Consider the following 20,451-nt stretch of genomic DNA (forward strand, 5'->3'; position numbering starts at 1 on the left):
TGTTTGTGGAAAAGAATTCCTTCGTTGCTTGGCTTGAAACGAACTCGAGCATCGACGACATTGAGTAAAGAAACTCTCCGGCAGCTGTTCGTGCCCGCCTTCCTGGATCAACACGTCTTCGCCACCGACGTCACATTCCAGCGATACCCCGATTAAAGGATGTTGTCACTTCAGTCGATGACAATGACCGAAGACCGAAATCTTTGCCTCTGGTCCAGCATGCCCCTGCACGCGCTGGACGGCGTGGAACACGCGGCGAGGCAGGACCGGAACCTTGACGTCCTCAGACCATCGAGCCCCGAATTACCGATGAAGCCACAGCAGCCTCGCGCACCACAAGCAGACGACAGTTGTGCCACGCAGTTATCGAGCGGCACCCGAGGGCAAACTGTTCGCGAGTCGTCGTGCTGATGTCGGCAACAGTGATTGTCAGACGACAGGTGAGTCTCGCTTGTTTCATCCTCAACATTCCTGGGATATCTGGAGGTCTTGTAGGTGAGTCTCCGTTTTTTTCCACCGTTATGCTGTGTCATTTTTACATCTGGGTTTTTTTTTTTTTTTGGTGATATTTGGGTTTGACCTTACAGACGTATCTCAGAAAAAGCTACAGCTCGGAGTTTTGTGAGCGTGTGACCGTAAAGAAGCTACACCATTGTCTCGTTTAAGTTCAAGTAAGAATCAACTTTAGACAAACGGTTGGCCGGTGTTCTTATTGCTGACCTCTATTCCCCCATCTTCGCTTGCAGCATCATTTTATTGTAAAGAGGTAAAAGTTTGACATCGACTTAAAATATTTGAAATTAAGCTTCATGCTGACTGCCGACGATGAAGACTGGGAAAAGGATGCGTATCTTTTATCTGGGGCAGTAAGTGGTGGACGACTGAGGCAGATCCCCACAAATCTTTGCAAAATTCTTTATTCTGTGTTGTGGTTTCCTCCCCTCTGCTCGCAGGTAGGCAGTAGTTCATGTAGAATTTACGAATGGCATGGAATAAACAAACATATTTTCTTAACGCCAGCTTAAACAAACTTGGTTCAGCACGCGTTGACAGACATATGAAAGGAAATCTTCATTCAGAGAAATATTAGAGTTAAAGAAATAAAGAAATTGGAGAATTATAAAGTTTGGAGAAATATTGAAACTATAGAATTATTAAAGTTAAAGAAATATTGATAGCAGTCGATGACCCCTTGAAGGCATGCAACACTCAGTTTCTGGTGACATCAGCTGTTGTTCGGTTAGGTGGAGATGGACGCTGAATAGAAATGTTCTTATCCGAGATATTTTGTTTCTGAGATCGAAGACATATATAAGCGTCCCTTGGTGGATATACAGATACTGCTCTACGTTGCCTAGGAAACAGGAAGTCAGGAAAGAGTAAGAAGAATGAAAATGCGGGTCTTTTGTTTGCTTCAATCAGGGGATTTAGATAATGCGGCTTGTTTGATGTACAACCAGAGTTGCATCTTAGGCTAAGTATCAACATTTTATTTGGAGTGTTATACTGTTTTAGTTTTATAGTGTTAATTCGATTTCTGATCATTTTAGAGAGTGATGCAAGAGTGATGAAGGTACGGTGAAATACGATTGGTCTGTCAAAGGAGGAGGAAACAAAAGGAGATTGAGGTGGAGGAATTATTACAACAAAAAACTTATTCTTCGCTCTTTGGTGACATTTCCTTTAAGGTCATTTATAAGGTCACGAACAATGTACCAGCTGCTTCACAGGTCATTCAACACTTTCCGCTCACCTTACACCAAGGAAACTCATTATCGCTAAGCTGGTGGCCAGGACCGTTAGGACTGGAAAACAAGACTGCTGAGGTCAGGGAGGCACGTGTTAGCTCTGGGAGAAAAGTAAATGAGGCATCATCGATTTGTCCGGCAGAGTTCAATAACGGATATCGGGTGTGAACTCATTTCCTGCGGGTGGTCACAGTAAACACTCCCTCCCCTAGTATCTTAGCCACACCTTGGTGCTGGCGTCCAGTTTGGGGTTTGTATGCTGATAACTAAACTCAGCCCTCCACGAACCCTCATCACCAGAAAAAGAGAGTATGACTGGGTGCGGCCTCGTGCAATGAAAACTTTACCAGATCAGGTGGAATTCTCTAGAACTTATGCATTCAAGTCTGCTTTTACTGATATGTTTTCGAAACTGAAGAATGAACAAGACAAATCATTGCGACACAAGAATATGCAACTATGAACTTTGTTTTCGAAGCCTTCAAAAATATCGGCACTTGAGACTAGATGACATAACAAAAGTAATACTTCAAGCTATTGTCTCAGATGAAGAATTCTACTTTCTTTTTGTATTCGAAAGATTTTTTTTCTTTCTTCTACTTACTAATACAACAAAAAGATGGTTTCACCAACAAAGCTGATGTTATTTTTGTCTGTTTTGAAATACGCAAATCAAGTGTCAGACCCTGACACTGAGATAATAATGAAGTCCCTGCTCCAGATGTGTGGCTAGCGACAGACGACATTGTGTTGTAGACCGATGTTGCCTCTCACTCCCGTACTAACACCGACACACACACACACAAACACACAGGAGCACAAACTGTGACCAGCACTCGTTAACATGTAATACTTGCAAGTACTTTAGTGATGAGAGTATCGACCTCAAGGGCAGACGCACCATGGAGTTGTAAGAGCCAGAACTTTGCTTTGCCTGTTGCTAGGGGAAACTGTTTGTGGTGTGTAAGCCCTCACTTTTGTTCTAGAGTTCTTCCGTCTCTCCTGTTTTCCAGCAGACTGACGATGTTTAGACTGTAAGTGTCTGTATATATACTGTGGTGGGAGAGGTCCAAACAGAAACCTGCCTCTTAATATGGCAAATCAACATCCTTTTCAGAAGCCTTAATATGTGTTCGATTTCTATGTTGAATGAAACCTGAGAACAAAATACAAATATTATAGCGAAAATATTAGTTGTAACAGCTTTGTTGCTGAAGAAGGAACCTCTACCGACAGCTGAAACCTGACAGAGACGTCTTGTCTCCCTTCCTCCTTGTTTGAATGAATGACAGAAAGACGTTGGGTTTGACAAACAGCCAGTCAGGCGGTCAGCATGACATTAGCCACACACCCCGACATGGACATGTGAGTAGGTGAATTCCGAGGCGCAACACATGGCTAATGAAGATGGAAATTTTAAGAAACAGGAACTGTTTATTGGAAGGCCGTTCTCCATTTGAAATACCGACTCTGACTTGATCCACCCGCCATGCCAAGGCGGACACAGGCCTGACTTTGCAGGTGTTTGTTAAAGGCGGCCGGCAAGCAGGTAGAAGAATAAATCGATTTCTGCTCTTATTTTAGACACGTGGTCACAGGTGCATCATGTATTTCATCTTCATCGCGATTTTCTCTGCACAGCGATGACAGAACGAACTTGCAGGGAGCTCAAACGACGCCACCGACATGAGCGATGTCTATTCACCTGCAAGCAGGACATGCGCATCTAGACCAACATTACTTCCTGATACGGTAAACACAATTTTTTCTTACAATAAAACTGAAATTGCCTTTTAAGCAAGTGACATACATTTAGAGCAGGGGTGGGCAATTAATTTTCCCAAGGGGCCGGATGAGAAACTGGGATGGTTCTAGAGGGCCGGATGAGAAACTGGGATGGTTCTAGAGGGCCGGACTAATATAGTTAACTCAGTTTTACCCAATACTGTATATATAGTATATATACTGGTGGGCGGCCAGCGGGCGGGCCGGTCAGAGACAGGAGGCGGGCCGGATCCGGCCCGCGGGCCGGCGTTTGCCCAGGTCTGATTTAGAGAGAAAAACTTGTATTTAAAAATTGTCGTGCTTCCAAAAGTACTTTATAAAAAATTTGGGCTTTTGCGATATTTGGCACATTCGCTGACCGACTTTGCCGAGTGTTGATAGACAGTGTTGTCCATAGGAATGGGAATCCCATGGGAATCCCATGGGAAACGTCCCATGGGATGGGATGGGACGGGACAGCACACATTTGTATTTCCCATGGTAGTCGATACTTGATATTGCAAAATAAATTTACTGTTATTTCATTCATCAAGGATTTAAATCTTTCCTCTGAATCATCTATTGTATGTGAAGTAGCAGGAATTATAGAACAAAAGCCGAAAAGTGGTTTTCAGTGTTGTCCATAGGATTGTTAATACCATGGGAATCCCATGGGAAACGTCCCGTGGGATGGGACGGGATGGGACAGGCATAAATTGCCATGGGACGTGATGGGATGGGATAGAAAAATATGTCCCATGGACAACCCTGTTGATAGAACCTCTGGGAAGCGATGAAGACAGTTCAGTGGAATTGAATCTCAAACTGAGAGCTGCATCATCCAATCAGATTTTGTAGCCGAGGTCGCGCTATTTGACCCCCAGGGTCTTGGACATAGCATGCGTGAGGAAAGGTTTCAATGTTTATATGCATGATGGAGGGGTTTATGCATTTACATGTCTATGTATCTGTTTGTATGCGTGTTTATATGTTGTTATATGTTTGTTCTTGTCAGTTTCTATGCATTTTAGCGAGTTTCCTTGTATTTATTACACTATAATAATATTGACCACCTGCTATCTTTCGTCGTCGTGGTCATCAACATTTTTTGCCAAGTCCTCATCTAAACCACTACCCGACAATCAACACCAACCCATACTGTTGCAATAGAATATTTTGTTTACCTAATTTTATTTTCCTCTGATGCATTACCTTGTGAAGTACTACTATGAAACCAAAACTGGAAGCGTTCTATATTTAGTGGAAACACACCACCCCCTACACATATTTGTATTTCATTAAGAAAACCTTTTGTAATACCTACACCTACATTTTTTGTTATTGTTTGGATTATTGTTTTTACGGTATCGGGTTTTCGTTACGAGTGTGGTCTATAGTGTAGGGATAAAATGGCTTATTGTTGGTTTTCGTGCAGGATGTGGAGAGCCAAGCAGTGAGTCTCAGGCAGCGTTCACCCTTCCAACCCTCCTCCACACCACTTACTCATCCACCCTCCCACACGAGACGGAATGGCCAGCCGCCAGCCCGCGGTGCGGAGCGTTAAGTGAGTAGAACCGACGCCAGCGCTGTGTGCACGAAGCGGGTAGGTGCACCCGGCCTCGCAGACCATGCTACGCCAGTACCAGGTGGCACGCGCCGCCGTCACCGCCAGTACCACCAGCAACAGCCACAACAGCAGCGGCGGCAACCACCACGGTGCGGGAGCGGCGGACGCCGGCATCTGGGCCCTGAAGGAGCCGCGGGACGCGGTGTCGGCGCCGCACGCCCGCCCCATGTCCGCCAAGATCCTGGCCGTCGGCATCGCGCTGGTCGCTGTCGTCGTCCTCGCCGTGGCCCTCATCATGGGGCTGGAGTTCCCCAAGTACGTGCACGCCCAGGTGAGCGAGGACCAGTGCGTCATCAACCAACAACACCCCAAGTACAACTCATGGGTGAGTGAGTCGCAGTTGGAAGGGGTGTCACCGCTACCCCAATTATTCGATGCTTTTCTATTTCACTGAGAGAACTTTGTCCAGACCGCCTATAAGAGTTACTCTATGTCCGACTGTGTATCGATGTTTGTATTTGTATTGTGGAATAAGATTTCTTATTATATTTTATTTTTGTCATTTAATTTTGACATTTCTTTATTTTTGAACATCTGCTGAAAAGCGAAGTGCTAATGCACTTCTAGCAAATTCTGTCCTCATCGTTTACCTCTCACGGGATAACAAACGATGACAAAAATGATTTCAGTATTAATACGCTAGTCCATTGAATTCTCAGGTAGCCTCTTCGTTTAAAAGAGTTTATGAGTAATGGCATTTACACAAAATGAGTCATGCCGAGACTGCGCTGAACACTAGACAGTAGACATGTGTTTATTTATTACTTTTTGACACACAACTATTTGAATCGGCCAGTTTATCCGACTTTTGAATCTTATAATGACCTCCGACGTTTATTAGCGTTCTAAATGATGTTGTCTTCTCAAACCATTATCATGAACATAATTTATACTTCCATTTATTTCACCATAGGACAGATTCTAGTAGGAGGGGAGGGAGAGCTCACTTATGAAGATTTGAACCGTGACTAGTCAAAAGAAGGAGAAATTATCTTGAAGCGGTGCTTGTGTGTTGGCTTGAGTGAGTGAAGCTCAAATTACAATAAAAACAACATGCATATAATCACACTGTCCAAACAAACTCGACTATCAAATAAACAACATATAGCGGCAAACAGTTCGCTTACCATGAGATTCCTATTTCTCGAAATTCTCTTATAAGGAAAGAAATGATCAGGTTAGTTTTTTGTGGATAATAACAATGAAAGGATTTCCAAGATATTTATGCGCAATATATTCTGTGTTTTGTCAGCACTTGTCGAAAGAAAATATAACAGCAAGTGTTTCATCTTTTTTTCTTTAATTTCTGTTATTTTCATCCGGTATCAAAAAACAAAGGATCAAATATCTGACATTCCACCTAAAATTTAATGATAACAAATTTCACATGTCTGTCTACGACATTATAAACATTTTGGAATGTAGCGATTTGGATGGCAGAGCATGCTAATCACATACAACTTTTATTACTGTTATATACTTTTTCTATTGAAACGTTCATTACTGTTATATGCTCATTCCGCCATTAACCTCCTCTCAAGCTCAATCAACATTTTGAATGTTCCCCACAAAGTCACAGTGAAACATGCACAATACGTCTGTTACACAATTTGATGTTTGGCTTGAAAAATGACATCATGTAAGTAAGTAAATAGTAAATTTTGTATGCTGCTAAATGAGGACAAATATGAGTTTTTACATTGAATAGTGTGTCTCAAATTTTTATAATGTTATCTTTTAATGGTAAAAAGTCATTATCAACAGTCAGTTGTAACTATAAAATTAACCGTATATCAAATTTAAAAAATACAGGAGTTCTATCCTCGATAGAGGCGCATTTGAAATGTGTTTATAATTTATTAACACCAATAGCCCTGATTGTTGCCCATTACATTTTGATCGGGAGAAGATTTACTTACCAGTCTGTCAAGTGAATTCGGTTTGGACCTTTTATTTTTTTTAAACTTGAATCGAAGCTTCTAAATAAAGTTCAAACGTGTAGTGCTGTATTCCAAAATCAGACATCTTTTTTTTCTGGGCAAAAAGATCGCTTCATGAACACGACAACATGAGCGATGACTCCAAGACACACATATTTGCTGAACTGAGCCCCACTCAATACGAATATATTTAAACATCACCCAGCTTTTGTTTATGGATGAGAACATTTTATGTGTCATTAAAAACCTGAGGAAAATAGTCGACTCCGAGCTGTTCAGCCTCTGAGCTCAGTCACGCTCCACTTAGTCACAGATCTTGGGTTCGTCTTCAAGAAGCTTTGTCACGGCCTCCCTACACTGTTGTGGCATGGACCTGGGACCTGGGACCTGTGCCACAGCACCTTGTTTCTCTGTCCAGTCTTAATTCACTATTTTCAGTCATTTCCTTCAGTGCTACACGGCTTTGGGAGCTATTTGTTCCTTTGTCGCAAGACACGAGTTTGCTACTTGAGAGGATGAGAACAGATATCACTGTGATGTTCATAGTGCTTATTGTCAAACTTCTCGTCTCTCTTTCCCCACATGCCCCAGGTCTCCATCCCCCGACCCCCAAAATCGCCATCCGGCAGGTGTGCCACGTTCCCTCCGCGCCACCACAAGAAGGCGCTGATGAGCAAAGGATGAATACATTGCTTTGTATTAACAGATTTGATTGAAACACGTAAGCAGTCTTGTAACCACATTAATTTCCTTCTAAAATGAGCAAATTATTTTAACTGACGATGGTGACCGGACGGCTTGAGAAAACTCGGAGGGACGCGCATGTTGTTTTGTGTCGCCCCGGGCGCCAAACATCCTCCCTACGCCAGAGGTCGCTGCTGATAGAAAGTGATGTCAGCCAACATGAAACGACCTCCTGGCGCTCGATAATGCACATTATGGCTCTCCGGGGGGTAGAATAATGACCACTAGAAGTTGTTTGTGGTGCTGGCAGTGCGCAGCCAAGAGAGTTGCCTCCGACGAGGCTACAGCTGCAACAGGTATGTGGCGAATTATTTCATCTGGAATCATCCGTCATTGCAGAATTGTGTGTGGGTGTGTGAGTGCGCACAGAGCTCATCAGTTATTTCCCTGACATCACGACGGTAGTTACATAACAAATCTAATGATATGATGTGTTTGCTTCGGCTCGGCTAAATGCCACAGCCACAGAAAAAGAAGGAAAAGAAAAAAGAAAATCCTAAAACATTGTTGCTGTAATGATCGCCGACTGTTAAACGAAAGTTGATCTTTGCATTGCGATTACTGTAATGGGAGTTTTGCTCTGGTGTAAGAGGACATCAAACAAGAGAAAAATTTGTTGGATGGACAATTTCTTGACAATATTAACTACACGCAGCTGAACATTTACATTATGACCAGATCTCACTGGCCTCGTATTATAGAATGTATGATGAGATATTACTGGCCACAGTAGAGAATGAATGTCTGGGTACAAATCTCGGAGGAAATTTATTTACTTCCTTCTCGTGCTCATCCTTTGTGAAGAAGGTAAAAACCTAACGTTTCGGAGTGAAATTCCTGAGGGAGAGACATGCATGGGATGTATTCAGAGCGCAACTCTTACTAATATGTACATCGACTTCGAACACTCCAGTAGATCTTTTACATTCCCCGGACTTTTATTTTCTTTTTCAAATCTGTTAACGGGAAGTCCATTTATTGCCTTTAAGGTTCCAAGGAAACTATTTGAATGAAATTCATTACAAAACAAAAGCGACAGCCATTTTTTAAACAAAGTTAAGAAAAATGATTTCTGCGCTACCCAGCAAGCAGAACTACTGAAAATCCCATGCAAAGAAATGTAATTGTATTGAAATATAAACTGGAATTGAAAGTTTCTAGTTCAAAGCTGAATACCCACTGGACGTGGTCTTTGACAAATCTCTTGGAAACAATGATGAATATATGAAAATTGACTAATTGTGCTACAGATATTTACGTAGCTTCTCAAAGGACGAGCTGAAAACACTGGTATATTGCTGGCCTTTGTACTCCTACACTTTATGGGAGGAACGACTTTCTTTCCCGTCAAGTCGATTACGGGAGAAAAAAGAATTCCAGGCCAGAAGAGGTCAAAAGGGTGCTTTATGCACACGCCCAAGCAACGTGCAAATAGATACGACCTTTGACCTTTTACTTCGGTTTTTACTTCCTTGTAAACCTTGTGTCCGAGCAAAGTCCTGAGATGACATCGCTATTGTCGTCCTTTCCTGTGAAGCATCCATCAAAGAAGCACGCACGACAGAAGGACCGATTGCCTTGTTATTGGTTGCAAGCACAGCGACATCGGATGCCACAAGTGATGTCGCCGCAACTTTCAGCAACACCGTCGTGAGAGATCACATTTTGATACCCGAGGTCTTCCTTCACGAGGATCGATGCTGATAGACGCCACGCTTCTTGGCGTGCCAGGATTTCAGAATAGTTTATTAGCTCGACATTCAGGCCGTTGAGGTACGTCCATAGTTTTGTGTGTGTCGTCTAGGCTACGACCAATGGAAGACCTGGAAGCAGATGTAAAGTGTGTCCTCGACTTCTTTCTGTGCATTTTTAAAATTAATATTTCAAACAGAAGAGAGCTGTTCTCTCAGATTCTACGCATCTTGTCATCTCTTGTCTAAAAAAAGTTTATTCTCAAGTGCAGACTTGAAGTCCAATTTAGTTTTTTTTAAATATAAAAAGAAAGTTGCGTAGACCTACCCAATGCTTCTATAAACTTTTATGCTTTATATATTTATTATGTCTTCTAGAAACAACTTCTTAACCTTTGGAAATCTTCAGCATACAAAGCGAAGAATACAAAGCATACAAAACGCAAACTAAGACGTGTGTTCAAGATCAATCCCAGTGAGCCACTCATACAATCGAAACCAAAATGGCGGAAATGACAAGACAATGACAGACACGACCGCTGGCCGGCAGTCGATGTTCAACTCCTTTCTCTCGACAGCTTTCGTCCTAATCCCGCTTCTCTTCTTTTAGTTTTCAATCTTCGGCACTAGTCAGCAACATCCTTTGACAAGCTTTATTTTTGTCTTCTGTGTCTTCTGTTAACCACACGTCTGGGAGTCCACCATCGGCAAATGTCTGTCTAGTGTCCATCCTTAGACATTCAGTAGGCAACTGAATGAATGAATGCCTGTAAAAATATATATTTCAGTTTGTCTTGACATCTCTCTGTAACAAGGCCAAAGTGAGCAATAAACGACCGTTTTCCAGACACCCAGACGATGCATTATTTTTACTTCTACGGCTGAACTGGTTATTGGCCACTAAACAGCTAGCTCAGATTTCATGGATGCTAGAAATCACCAGAACTTTAATTCATATTTAACCACACTGTCGTTGGAGCGAAACGTGTAAAAATGTTTGCAGCAAGCGCTTTGATAGTTTCTTCGGTTTCCAACCTGAGACCAGATGATTGCTTCTAGTCGATAATCATGCTTGTCTGCGCCGTTCTTGTGATGGCCATTTCCTTCAGGCTTTGTTTAAGCAGCTGCCAATATTTCATACAGCCTCTGCCGATTTCATACATGCAATTTTCTCCTAAATATTCTCCGGAAAAATATCTAAAAATATATTAGCCATGCGAGGAATCGATCTGCTACCCGCCTCTCAGAGACTGTCTGGTCTCTCTGTTTGCTTTTGTACATCGTGCATCGTGATTATAGTAACTTCGTCAAATATCCCGGGGGACCGACCCTCCACGACTGATGAGTGTCCTGAGATGCCTAACTGCAACTCTTCGCGCGCGAGGAAAGAGAGAATGAGAAAGAGAGAAAGAAGGAGAGACTGAAGGTTGTAGAGAGAAAAGAGGTGTTAGTCAATGCCGCGTGTAACATCGAAGGGGACGTCACGCTCCCTTACTGATTATCCTGGCGGGCGTTGCTGTTCGAATGTTTGCTCGTTTGGCACAGCAGATGAGAAGATGTCACATCGGCGAACAGCCCGGGTCACCAGGTGTAGGTGTACTGACTGTCTTCGACTTCAGGAGTGGGAAACTGCCACACCCCACTCGACCATGTCCTGCCAGTTTTCTGAAAAGATTATAGAGTGAGGGCACGACACGATTATTCATACTTCATCAAAACTAATTTAATGAGGAAAACGCGGATGGTGTCCGGTCTCATTAATTTTTTTTAAAAGCGAACGAGCGAGCAAGAAAGGGCGAGGGATAGAGGGTGTGTTCTGTAAGCGGGCGTGTAACATATATTTGTGAAGATACATAGGGTAGATACCTGTATATGTATAATGTTTGGTCATTTTACCTCCTCCGACTATTTTCTGATGTAGTATTCCCCGATGACGAGTTTGGATAATAGAGGGCTGTTGCTGCTCTCTTTCTGTCTCGCAGTTTTTTTCTTAAACTCCTCGAGTATTTCCTCTCAGCAAGAAAAAATAATCATTTACCTGCCTGATACACATCGATCCTCCACCTTCGCAAACTGCTCCGCTTAGGGAATCGTACACCTGACACAGACCTTTAAAATACTGAGACACAACACGAGGGAGAAAAAAAAATACTAGAATATTGCAAATGACCTGTCTGTCTGTCTTCCTGCTTGTAAGTGAAATAAAATCTGAAATAAAAACTAATACAAGCAAAACCAACAAATATACACGATTTTATTAAATGCCTCCGTAAAAATAAGCAACAATGTGTGTGTGTGTGTGTTTTTTGGCTAGGATGTTTGAAAAGCACACAACGAATCTTTAAAAAAGAGAAACTTTGTGCTGATATGTCACATCGAGAAAAGGCAAACTATTTCAGGTTTATAAAGTTTCAGAATCAGCCTGTCATTAGATTACTAGCTGCCATTTGTGTGTTTGTCCAGCGCCTGACACAAAATCGTTCATGCCATGCACTTCTATCTCTTCTCACTGATGGAGTGGACGTGTTTGAGCGCCTCCGAGTCCGGAGTGGCACAGTATACACAGGCTTTGCATGGACCTATAGCGGAACTGATAGCAAAATAACGGATGCTTTAATTCAATATCAATATCGTTCAATATCTTTTGGTTCAATCCTATTGCATGTCCTTACGGATGGCAATCAAGATATGTGTGCATCATCATCATCATCATCATCATCATCATCATCATCATCATCATCATCAGCAGCAGCAGCAGCAGCAGCAGCAGCAGCAGCAGCAGCAGCAGCAATTGTCGTAATGGATGCACTTTGCCATGTCTGGACAATAAATCTCAGCTGATTAGCCCTCATCCAGAATGCATGGACAGAGTCACATCCAGAGACCACAAAAGTTGTTTATCTAAAAGTCGCACGCATGCACTCACATGAACACACTTTCCCATGTACACATATACACGCACATTTGTAAATATATCTTACGTTTTATATCTACTTTTTATACTCTCTTTATATATAGTAGTCCTCTATATTTATTTATACCTATACATATTTTTATACTTTTGATATATACGTATTATATATTTAGAAAAATTTATCTGTTTGTATTTTTAGCAATATATATATATTTTTTCCATCCCTTTAAATAGAAATATATATGACTATATTTCACTCCATTTGAAAGTTGTTGTTTTGTGCTTTATTTCTGTAAAGGTAGTGTTCTGTTGTTGTTCGATAGATATAATGCCGTCATTCACGACAGGTTTATGTTGACGACATTGATTCTAAGATTTGCTTAAAAATAAGTAAAAAGATCTGACATTAAAATCAAAATGGAAGCAACGAACAAACGAAGAAAGAAATGAATCGACGAACGCATGCAATTATGAATGAATGAATAAATGAAGGAAAGAATTTAGTACCACGACACTAAACGACGGGTCGCACAACTTTTTCACATCTATCTAACTTTTACTTATGGTTTTGGCCAACGGGAGGCACGCAATTTCCGATTCATTCAGACGATGACATGTAGCAGGACACTCGAGACTTGAATGTCAAGCTTTGGGCAAAAAGATTCACAGAATGAAACTGGTGCTGAATTGCAAACACCCGAAGGCGACATTCCGTAACAGACTTCGCCATCTTTCGCTGCTAGAGCAGGGGGAGGAGGAAACGCCAGCGGCTTCTGCTTCATATAATTAAAGGCAATTTTGAAATTCGAATAAACTCCGTCAATAAATAGCTGGCCACCTGCGTCAGCACATCGACCGCCATGCTTGGCATGGAGCTAAGGGAGCGAACCCTGTGCTGGGCACTTAACTCTGTAAGAACACATGAACTCTCAAAAAAACAGGGGAGGGCGTGAAGGGGCAACGAAAAAACGAACGAAAAAAAAAATGATCACGCCTGACTGAATCAATTACCCGTTAAAAAAATCACAGGTGATGCATGTGGACAGACATCGACCGATAGCAGCTCATTAGCGACCAGGAATCATGCATGCGCGCACGTTTACCAAAGGGTGAATAGCTAGACAACATCGCCACTCAATAGTACACGACAGGTAAGGGTAATGTAAATGTCGCCAGGTAAGGGTGTATCTTCCTTGGCACCTTCAATGGCGTCGCAACCTTTACTTTTGCGCAAGAAAAACTGGCACAAAAATGATTTTGAAGTCTTTTTATAGTTTTAGCACATGTCATCATTTGCTGACACTGCCTTTCTTGTGAAGACTAACATCAGAGTAACGGTACTCAAGGCAGGGTGGTATCTTACAAGCTTTATGAATGACTATGGATATGTATGTATTTTAGTCGCACAAAGTCCTTGTTGGTTTTCTCTTTAGACCGGATTTCACGGTGGTGCATGAAGGTGAACTTTCTTTACCTAAAAGGATACGAAATAATTTATTGCTTAATCCCTAGAGGTTTAATAATAATTTTTTTTTAAACATTTATTTAGCTCCCTTCTCCAACATCAGCCGGACCCAAAACGCTGTACATCGCATGAAATCTTTAATGAAAAGGTGTGCTTTGACAAGCAGGTGAAAAATAATTGTGACAATTTTAAAGGAAGTGCACATCACAATTGCCGGGGCTGCAGCCCAGTCATCGCAGATAGAAAGATCGTTCCATCCACACAACTGCCGTAAGAGCAAACGGCCATTGCAAGATCAGCCTCCCAGAGAAGGACAATGTAAATTGTGCGTGACCTGTCTCCACTACACACCAGACTTGCTGGGACATCTTGGCAACAATACAGAAACAGGAGCCTGAGCCTGAGCCTGAGCCTGAGCCTGAACCTGGCTGTCACAACTAGCTTCAATGGTTTAGATGCCGGCACTCTGTTCCTTGTCTTACTGAAATTTGTACATGCGCCATTTGTGTTTGTTACAAATTTATTTGAAGGAAAACTTGTAAAAAATTTTTTTGCTGTTGTCGATGTTGTAGTTATGACAACGCTGACTCTGACAATAGTAATTATAAGGTCTGTTGTCACTGTTTCAGAGACTGGGTACGCAATGGTCACGACAGGTATACCTGTATTTTTGGGAGCTTTCAAATGTCGATGGATTTTTGTATTCTGGGCAACTTCCACAGGTAAACTACTACTACTACTACTAATCATCATCATCATCATCATCATCGACGACGATGACATCATCAACAACAACAACAACAACAACAACATCATCATCATCATTATCATTTAGTAACGTAAACATGGATAATAAAATTTGTGTGAACAACGGTTACTATTAGACCTCTAGGTCTCTTGCATCAAATTTGTTTTTTGAAAGCGCAGACAACATCACAGTCAACAGCCATGTGTTTCTCCTTTTGCTCTGTTTTGATGAGCAGTTTTAGAGATAGCTTAGCCTAGCTGGCACGCCTCACCACGTGCATAACTCATCATCACATTCACAGGTCAAGAAACGAAAAACATCACATTGTCAGTTCCCAAAGTTCAACTTTAAAGCTTGATTTACCCCCTATCTATTTAGATGTAAAATTAAAAAATTACATCTAAATTTTTCCGGAAGACCTCCATGAGCTTTTTTCCCTCTCCTTGTGGCTGCTGCGCGATTAGCCTCAACATCCCCAAAAACATTTCTCTCGTGAAGCGAAAAAGCAGCTTAAATTTTGCAAAAATGGGTTGGCAGACCCAATTATAGCTTCCTCGGACAGCGCTCCCTGAAATAATAAGCTTGTTATTTAGGGTCAGGAGACATTTTACACCGGCGATGTTTGCACGTGACATTGGCGGTAATGGAGAACTTTTTCTGCTGTCCGATATTTCCATGGCTTCTCGCTTTTCCGGGAGTTTCCTGCATCCACCTTCGCCATCTTTTGTTTATGCACGTGAGATGACCGATATCTTGGAGAGACAGACGAACGTGGGAGGTCTAGCGTGCGCACGTGCAGCGAGGTCACGTGGTCGCTTCCCTGTTCTCACCCCTACACGACCATTATAGAGCTTTCGATCCAACAGTTAAGCTCGTTGTAAAACCATCTTTTCCTGAGTGAGTACATCGCTCCCTTCCTTATCAAGATTTCAGGCACCGAAATAGGTCTCAGCAATGACGTCACGAGTATCCATGATAACAGTTGGATGATGCCAAGCTGGTTTGCTGGATTCTAATATGTAAACATATCCCCGTACACTCATGACCTCAACGTGTTTTTTCTGAGGCCTAGTGATCCTTATGTGTCTCGAGCAGGGTTAATCATTCCAGGGTGGAAAAATCAGAATAGTAAAATATCTAGACACCAGACTTTGATAACTATTCAATGTCTTTTTTAAGTTCTTCCAGGTTCGTTAAGAAACACACGTACAGGCACACCTACACATCACCCACCTCTACCCACCCAGCCACACACATGTGTTATCTTTAGTCTATTTCATATTGTTTGTGTGAAAATGATATTTGATGTGTGGCAGGTACGTCAACGAGGCCCGTATGTCTACACAGAGAACGAGACTCGCGAGGACGTTCAGTTCAACTCGGAGACGGCGACGTTTCGCGTGAGTCGCAGTCACGTGTTTAGTCAGAACCGTACAAACGAGGAGTGCCCGACATGTTCGGAAAATGATACGGTACGTCATCTCACGAAACATCACGTACATCGTGGCTTGACTAGCGAGATTCGCTTTACATTCATGAAAGTCAATAAACTATCAGAACCCTCCATAGAGGGCCTTCAATGTTACCTGAACATGTTCAGAAGACAGAATGGCTTAGAGTGAGTACATTCATTTTTAGTTTACTTTATTGTTTTATTGAAATCTGCTTACTAGATGCTTGTAGTGCGCGTGGACGAAGGTAAACACGACAACAAGAAAGGAGAGATTTCCTAAAGAGTTATCAGAAAGGAGGAACTGAAAGAAAAGATGGAGAGAAAGAATATGCTGAAGGACTGGTACTGCTTCATCTATAATATTATTGTTCATGTCTGCTTTCTGTCCGTTGCAGCTGACGGTCCTCAACGTGGACTACTTACGTCAAGTCTTCGCTAAAGGCGGGGACGTCAACTACGTCCTTTCTCTGCTGACGTCATTTTTGCAAGACGTTCTGACGTCAAATGGTTTGTACGTCTCCGACACCTTCATGACGAACCTAACGCTGCTCGGTTGCCTAGACAACAGCTGTGATAAACTGCCGCATGTTCTTGCCAACGTCTCTTTCGGGAAGTGGCTGCAGGTGAGCAACAGCAGCTACTGCAAGGAGATTGAGACCAACAGAAGCAGCGCCCCCTTCAACGTCACGGAGCTGCGGGGACTGTACGGTGCGCTGCTGAACGAGTCGGCGCTGGGGACCAAGCTGTTGTCGGTGGACCAGGCCGACGACCTCAACCACCAGTGCCGGAAGTGGGCGAGCGATGTGTGTCAAGGTGTCGCTTCAAAGGACGTGAACGACAACTGCGGGCTGGTTCACCTGCTTCAGGAGTGCGGTCATAGGTCGACGGCCGCCCCGAGGGTGCAGGAGATCGTGTCGAGCTTTTTCTGTCCTTCAGACACGCGGTGCTTGAACCTGACGAGTGTGTCGACACCTGTCTTCTTCACCTACCTGGAGGCTTTGACGGACTTCATCTTGCAACACCTGGTCAAAGTGACGCAAACGTTTGAGCTCCTTCAAAGGAACCGAGATCTGGTGGTGACTATGACCCAGAATGACCTGGCCATGGGCTACTTCCTGTACAGCGACACAGATCAGGGCGAGGTCTCTCGTCACGTGCAAGGTTTGCTGACAGAGGACTGGCTCAAGTCCGACTACAGCACAGGTGTGTCGTGGACAGTCGACACCTGCCTTCAAGGTCGTAGTATAAGTAACAACCTAAAAGTCAGAGGTGAGTTGTTATGTGATCAAAAGAAAATAACCAGAGAGACCTTTAAATAAAAGAAATGGAATGTGCGTGCGTGTGATTGTTTTGATCGCTTTTGATCCCTTCCCTCGTCTTCCTTTTGCAATATCATGTTACTCTCAACTCTTGTTCTTGTTATTTGGTTCCTCTTTGTGTTTTATGCATTTAATTTTATTCTTCTTTAGTACTGTTGTCTATTCTTTTATAGTTCATATGTTATTTGTTTGTTTTCCTGTCCCTCGTATGCTGTCCATGTCTCGTTCTTGTTCTTAGAGCGCTAAGAGCATGCTCCTTAGGAGTCTGAGTATGCGCTTTACAAATTTTTCATTTTCCACCCTTGATTTGTCATGACGGGGCTGTGTGTGCTAACATGCACAGACAACCTCTTTCCTTCTCTCTCTCTCTTTTGCGCGCGCACAAGATAACTACACAGGTTTACGCATGCGCTCGTATATATAGAGAGAAGTGAGAAAAGTGGGTTGCAAGTGAAACGAGCGATTTTCTGACACAATCTTTGACGTTGTAAACAGTTTTGGAGGATTTTTTCCTCACTACCTCTAGAGTTCAACGGGAGTCAGTACGCACCTCCTTCCCTTCTGAGGAACCCGGCTGAGAGAGTGTCCGTACAAGGCCAGACCGACTTCACCGACGCCTGTAGCTCCAGGCCCACCTGCCAGACATGTTCAGCGTCCTCCCAATACCTCTTCCTCTACCTGCCCAGCCTACAACGCACCCTCACCTACACCTGGCGTGACGTCATGTCCCTCTGGGGCGTAGACGTGCACCGATACTGGCTGATGGCAGGTAACCACGTTTTCAAGTCAACAGACGCACAATATTTAACTTTCAGAGGACGGTTACTGCCTTTGGTCAGAACTCCCTGTAGGACCAAAAGTATGTCCAGACTTTCGATTGATCGAATGAGTGAGTGAAAGAGAAGGCGTGTGACCCGCCAAGGGAGCTAGATTATAGTAAACAAAAACCGTAGAAAAATCAAGAGATAATGATAAAAAAAGAAGAGAGATATAGCTATATGTAAGTCCTTGTCGCTAAATTCTCAAATACACTTCAGTAACGTTCTGTGGGCTAGGTGTTACTCGGTAACGCACAAGATAGTTTTGGTCAGTTACAGCTGATGACATTCTCTTTATCATGCCAACGTCCTGCGGAGTTAAAAGACTTTGCTGCTCCCGTCGTTTTGTCCTGCAGACAACTTCGTGTGGGATGCTAGCTACCAAGTCAGCTGTGGCCTGCAGACACTGACGTCAGCTCTCGGCTTCTTCGGGTGGATCAGCGTTCCTAAGGTCACGGTGACCCAGCTGTCGTCTGCAGGAGGAGACTTGCGGAACTGCTCACTTCCAGAGATTGAGTCATTTGTAAGCTAAACATTATCATCTCAAAGTGTTTTCAATTAATTCAATAAAAATAATTTGTACAGATTATTTGTTGCTGGTTGCAGTCTCCATGGATGATAAATTCGTATCAGCAACAGAAGTCGTTAAGACCCAAATTTGCAAAGTAAAAATATTAAGTTCATATATCCTTACTGATTAATCTTTTTTAGGAATTAGTGTTATCGTTTTCAAAATGTGTCCAAATCGTGTTCAGCTACATACACAAACATGATTAAAATCTTTCCTTCCCAATATTTTTTTTGCCTCACAGGACTGTAAGTTAAAAACAAAAATTTCTCGATGTTCTGAAACTTTGTGTGCGAAGGAATCGACGTAGCTCGACTACATGTAATGCAAATCACCTCCTGAGGACAGATTGGCTGTGCTCTTGTGGTTTATCGACTAGCCTATTGATCAAGAAAAGCTACTAGAGTGTGTACCTTACATTTTTAGCCAATCTGATAGTGTTTGTAGAGGAAACCAGCCCCATGACAAGCAGGCCAACTTCTATATTACCAACGTCACATGTTGGTTTAGCTCTTGTAATGGATTCCAATCCATGCGACTAATATTCCTCAAACACCACAAGGCTTTTTTTTTTCCTTCGATCAGATCTGAATTTTAACACACTACAATATTTATCCGGATTAAGAAGGTATGACATCAATTATATGAGCATATTTGCAGATCATGGTCAGAACTCTTTAGTAACCAAATGTGACAGGTGCAATATATTTGAAAATAAATACAAGTCGACATTCAGAAAATCAGGATGGATAAATGCAGATAAATATATTTTCTATCAAACATGTAGGTATCCTTAGAACCCATATAAAAATAAACCTATATTGGAGGCAACAAGTCAGAACAGACAGGTAGGAGGCTGTGTAGCCATGCGGTTCACGCACCGACTCGAAGCAAAATGCAAAATTTAGGGTCTCATTGTTTATTTTGGTGAGTGGCAAGGTCTGACAACCTGGCTATAAAGCCTTGTCTTTTTATTCCATTTTATATATTTGTATGCCAACACAGTAAATGTGGCAAAATGTAACAAACATATTAGTACATAATTTACATTGTATTCTTCAGTACACAACGATGTTCCTTTTTTAAAGCTAGACTGTTGTATTACAAAAAGTATGAATGTTTCGTTCAAAAGCTATCAAACTAAATAATTCGATCTTTACTGGGCCCCCACACACTGCAACCTGCAAAGCATGTTAGGACTCTAACATACATGTACAACTGAATGAGATGTGAGGACAAAAGCAACAGCCTCTCATTCTGTATTCAGGTTGACGTGGAGCCAGTGTCGGGGAGGCTGTGGCAAAAGAAAACGCAGCTCCAGCTGAATGTCGGGATACGTCCACAAGACGTGGCGAGCCCTCGATGGCGACCCTTGAACATCTCCTACTTAAGTAAGGCTATACCCTTGGTGTGGACAGACAGGCGGGTTCTTCTCGACAGTTCAGAAGTTGGATACTACAATTACAAGGTAAGTCTAAGTCTACTGGTGTCAGATTGATTGTGATATTTTCTGGAAAGCTGCACAGTTACTACTGGGTTAGTCTTATCCCGGATGGGACATAATGCAGATTGTCGATGCTTACACGAAATCTTATCCGAGTATTTTATTTCTATAGGTGGAGCGATATAAGTCCGAAATGTCACAAATTGAG

General features: G+C 42.5%; 1 protein-coding gene across 2 annotated transcripts in view; it reads left to right on the forward strand.

Moving 5' to 3' along the window:
* Positions 1 to 249: 249 nt before the first annotated feature.
* Positions 250 to 20,451, forward strand: part of LOC112571007 — a 28,250-nt gene continuing 8,048 nt past the window's right edge. The window contains exons 1-9 of one of the 2 annotated variants that reach the window (XM_025249784.1): positions 250 to 440; positions 3,390 to 3,500; positions 4,948 to 5,464; positions 14,523 to 14,615; positions 15,958 to 16,113; positions 16,490 to 17,363; positions 17,940 to 18,182; positions 18,588 to 18,754; positions 20,067 to 20,267. In XM_025249784.1, the coding sequence (XP_025105569.1) occupies positions 5,141 to 5,464; positions 14,523 to 14,615; positions 15,958 to 16,113; positions 16,490 to 17,363; positions 17,940 to 18,182; positions 18,588 to 18,754; positions 20,067 to 20,267 (2,058 nt within the window). In that variant the 5' untranslated portion in view covers positions 250 to 440; positions 3,390 to 3,500; positions 4,948 to 5,140. Of the gene's footprint in view, positions 441 to 3,325; positions 3,501 to 4,947; positions 5,465 to 14,522; positions 14,616 to 15,957; positions 16,114 to 16,489; positions 17,364 to 17,939; positions 18,183 to 18,587; positions 18,755 to 20,066; positions 20,268 to 20,451 lie in introns of those variants that run through there. The other variant, XM_025249785.1, reaches the window with a different exon arrangement.

Source organism: Pomacea canaliculata, linkage group LG8, assembly GCF_003073045.1.
Source record: "Pomacea canaliculata isolate SZHN2017 linkage group LG8, ASM307304v1, whole genome shotgun sequence".
NCBI lineage: Eukaryota > Metazoa > Mollusca > Gastropoda > Architaenioglossa > Ampullariidae > Pomacea > Pomacea canaliculata.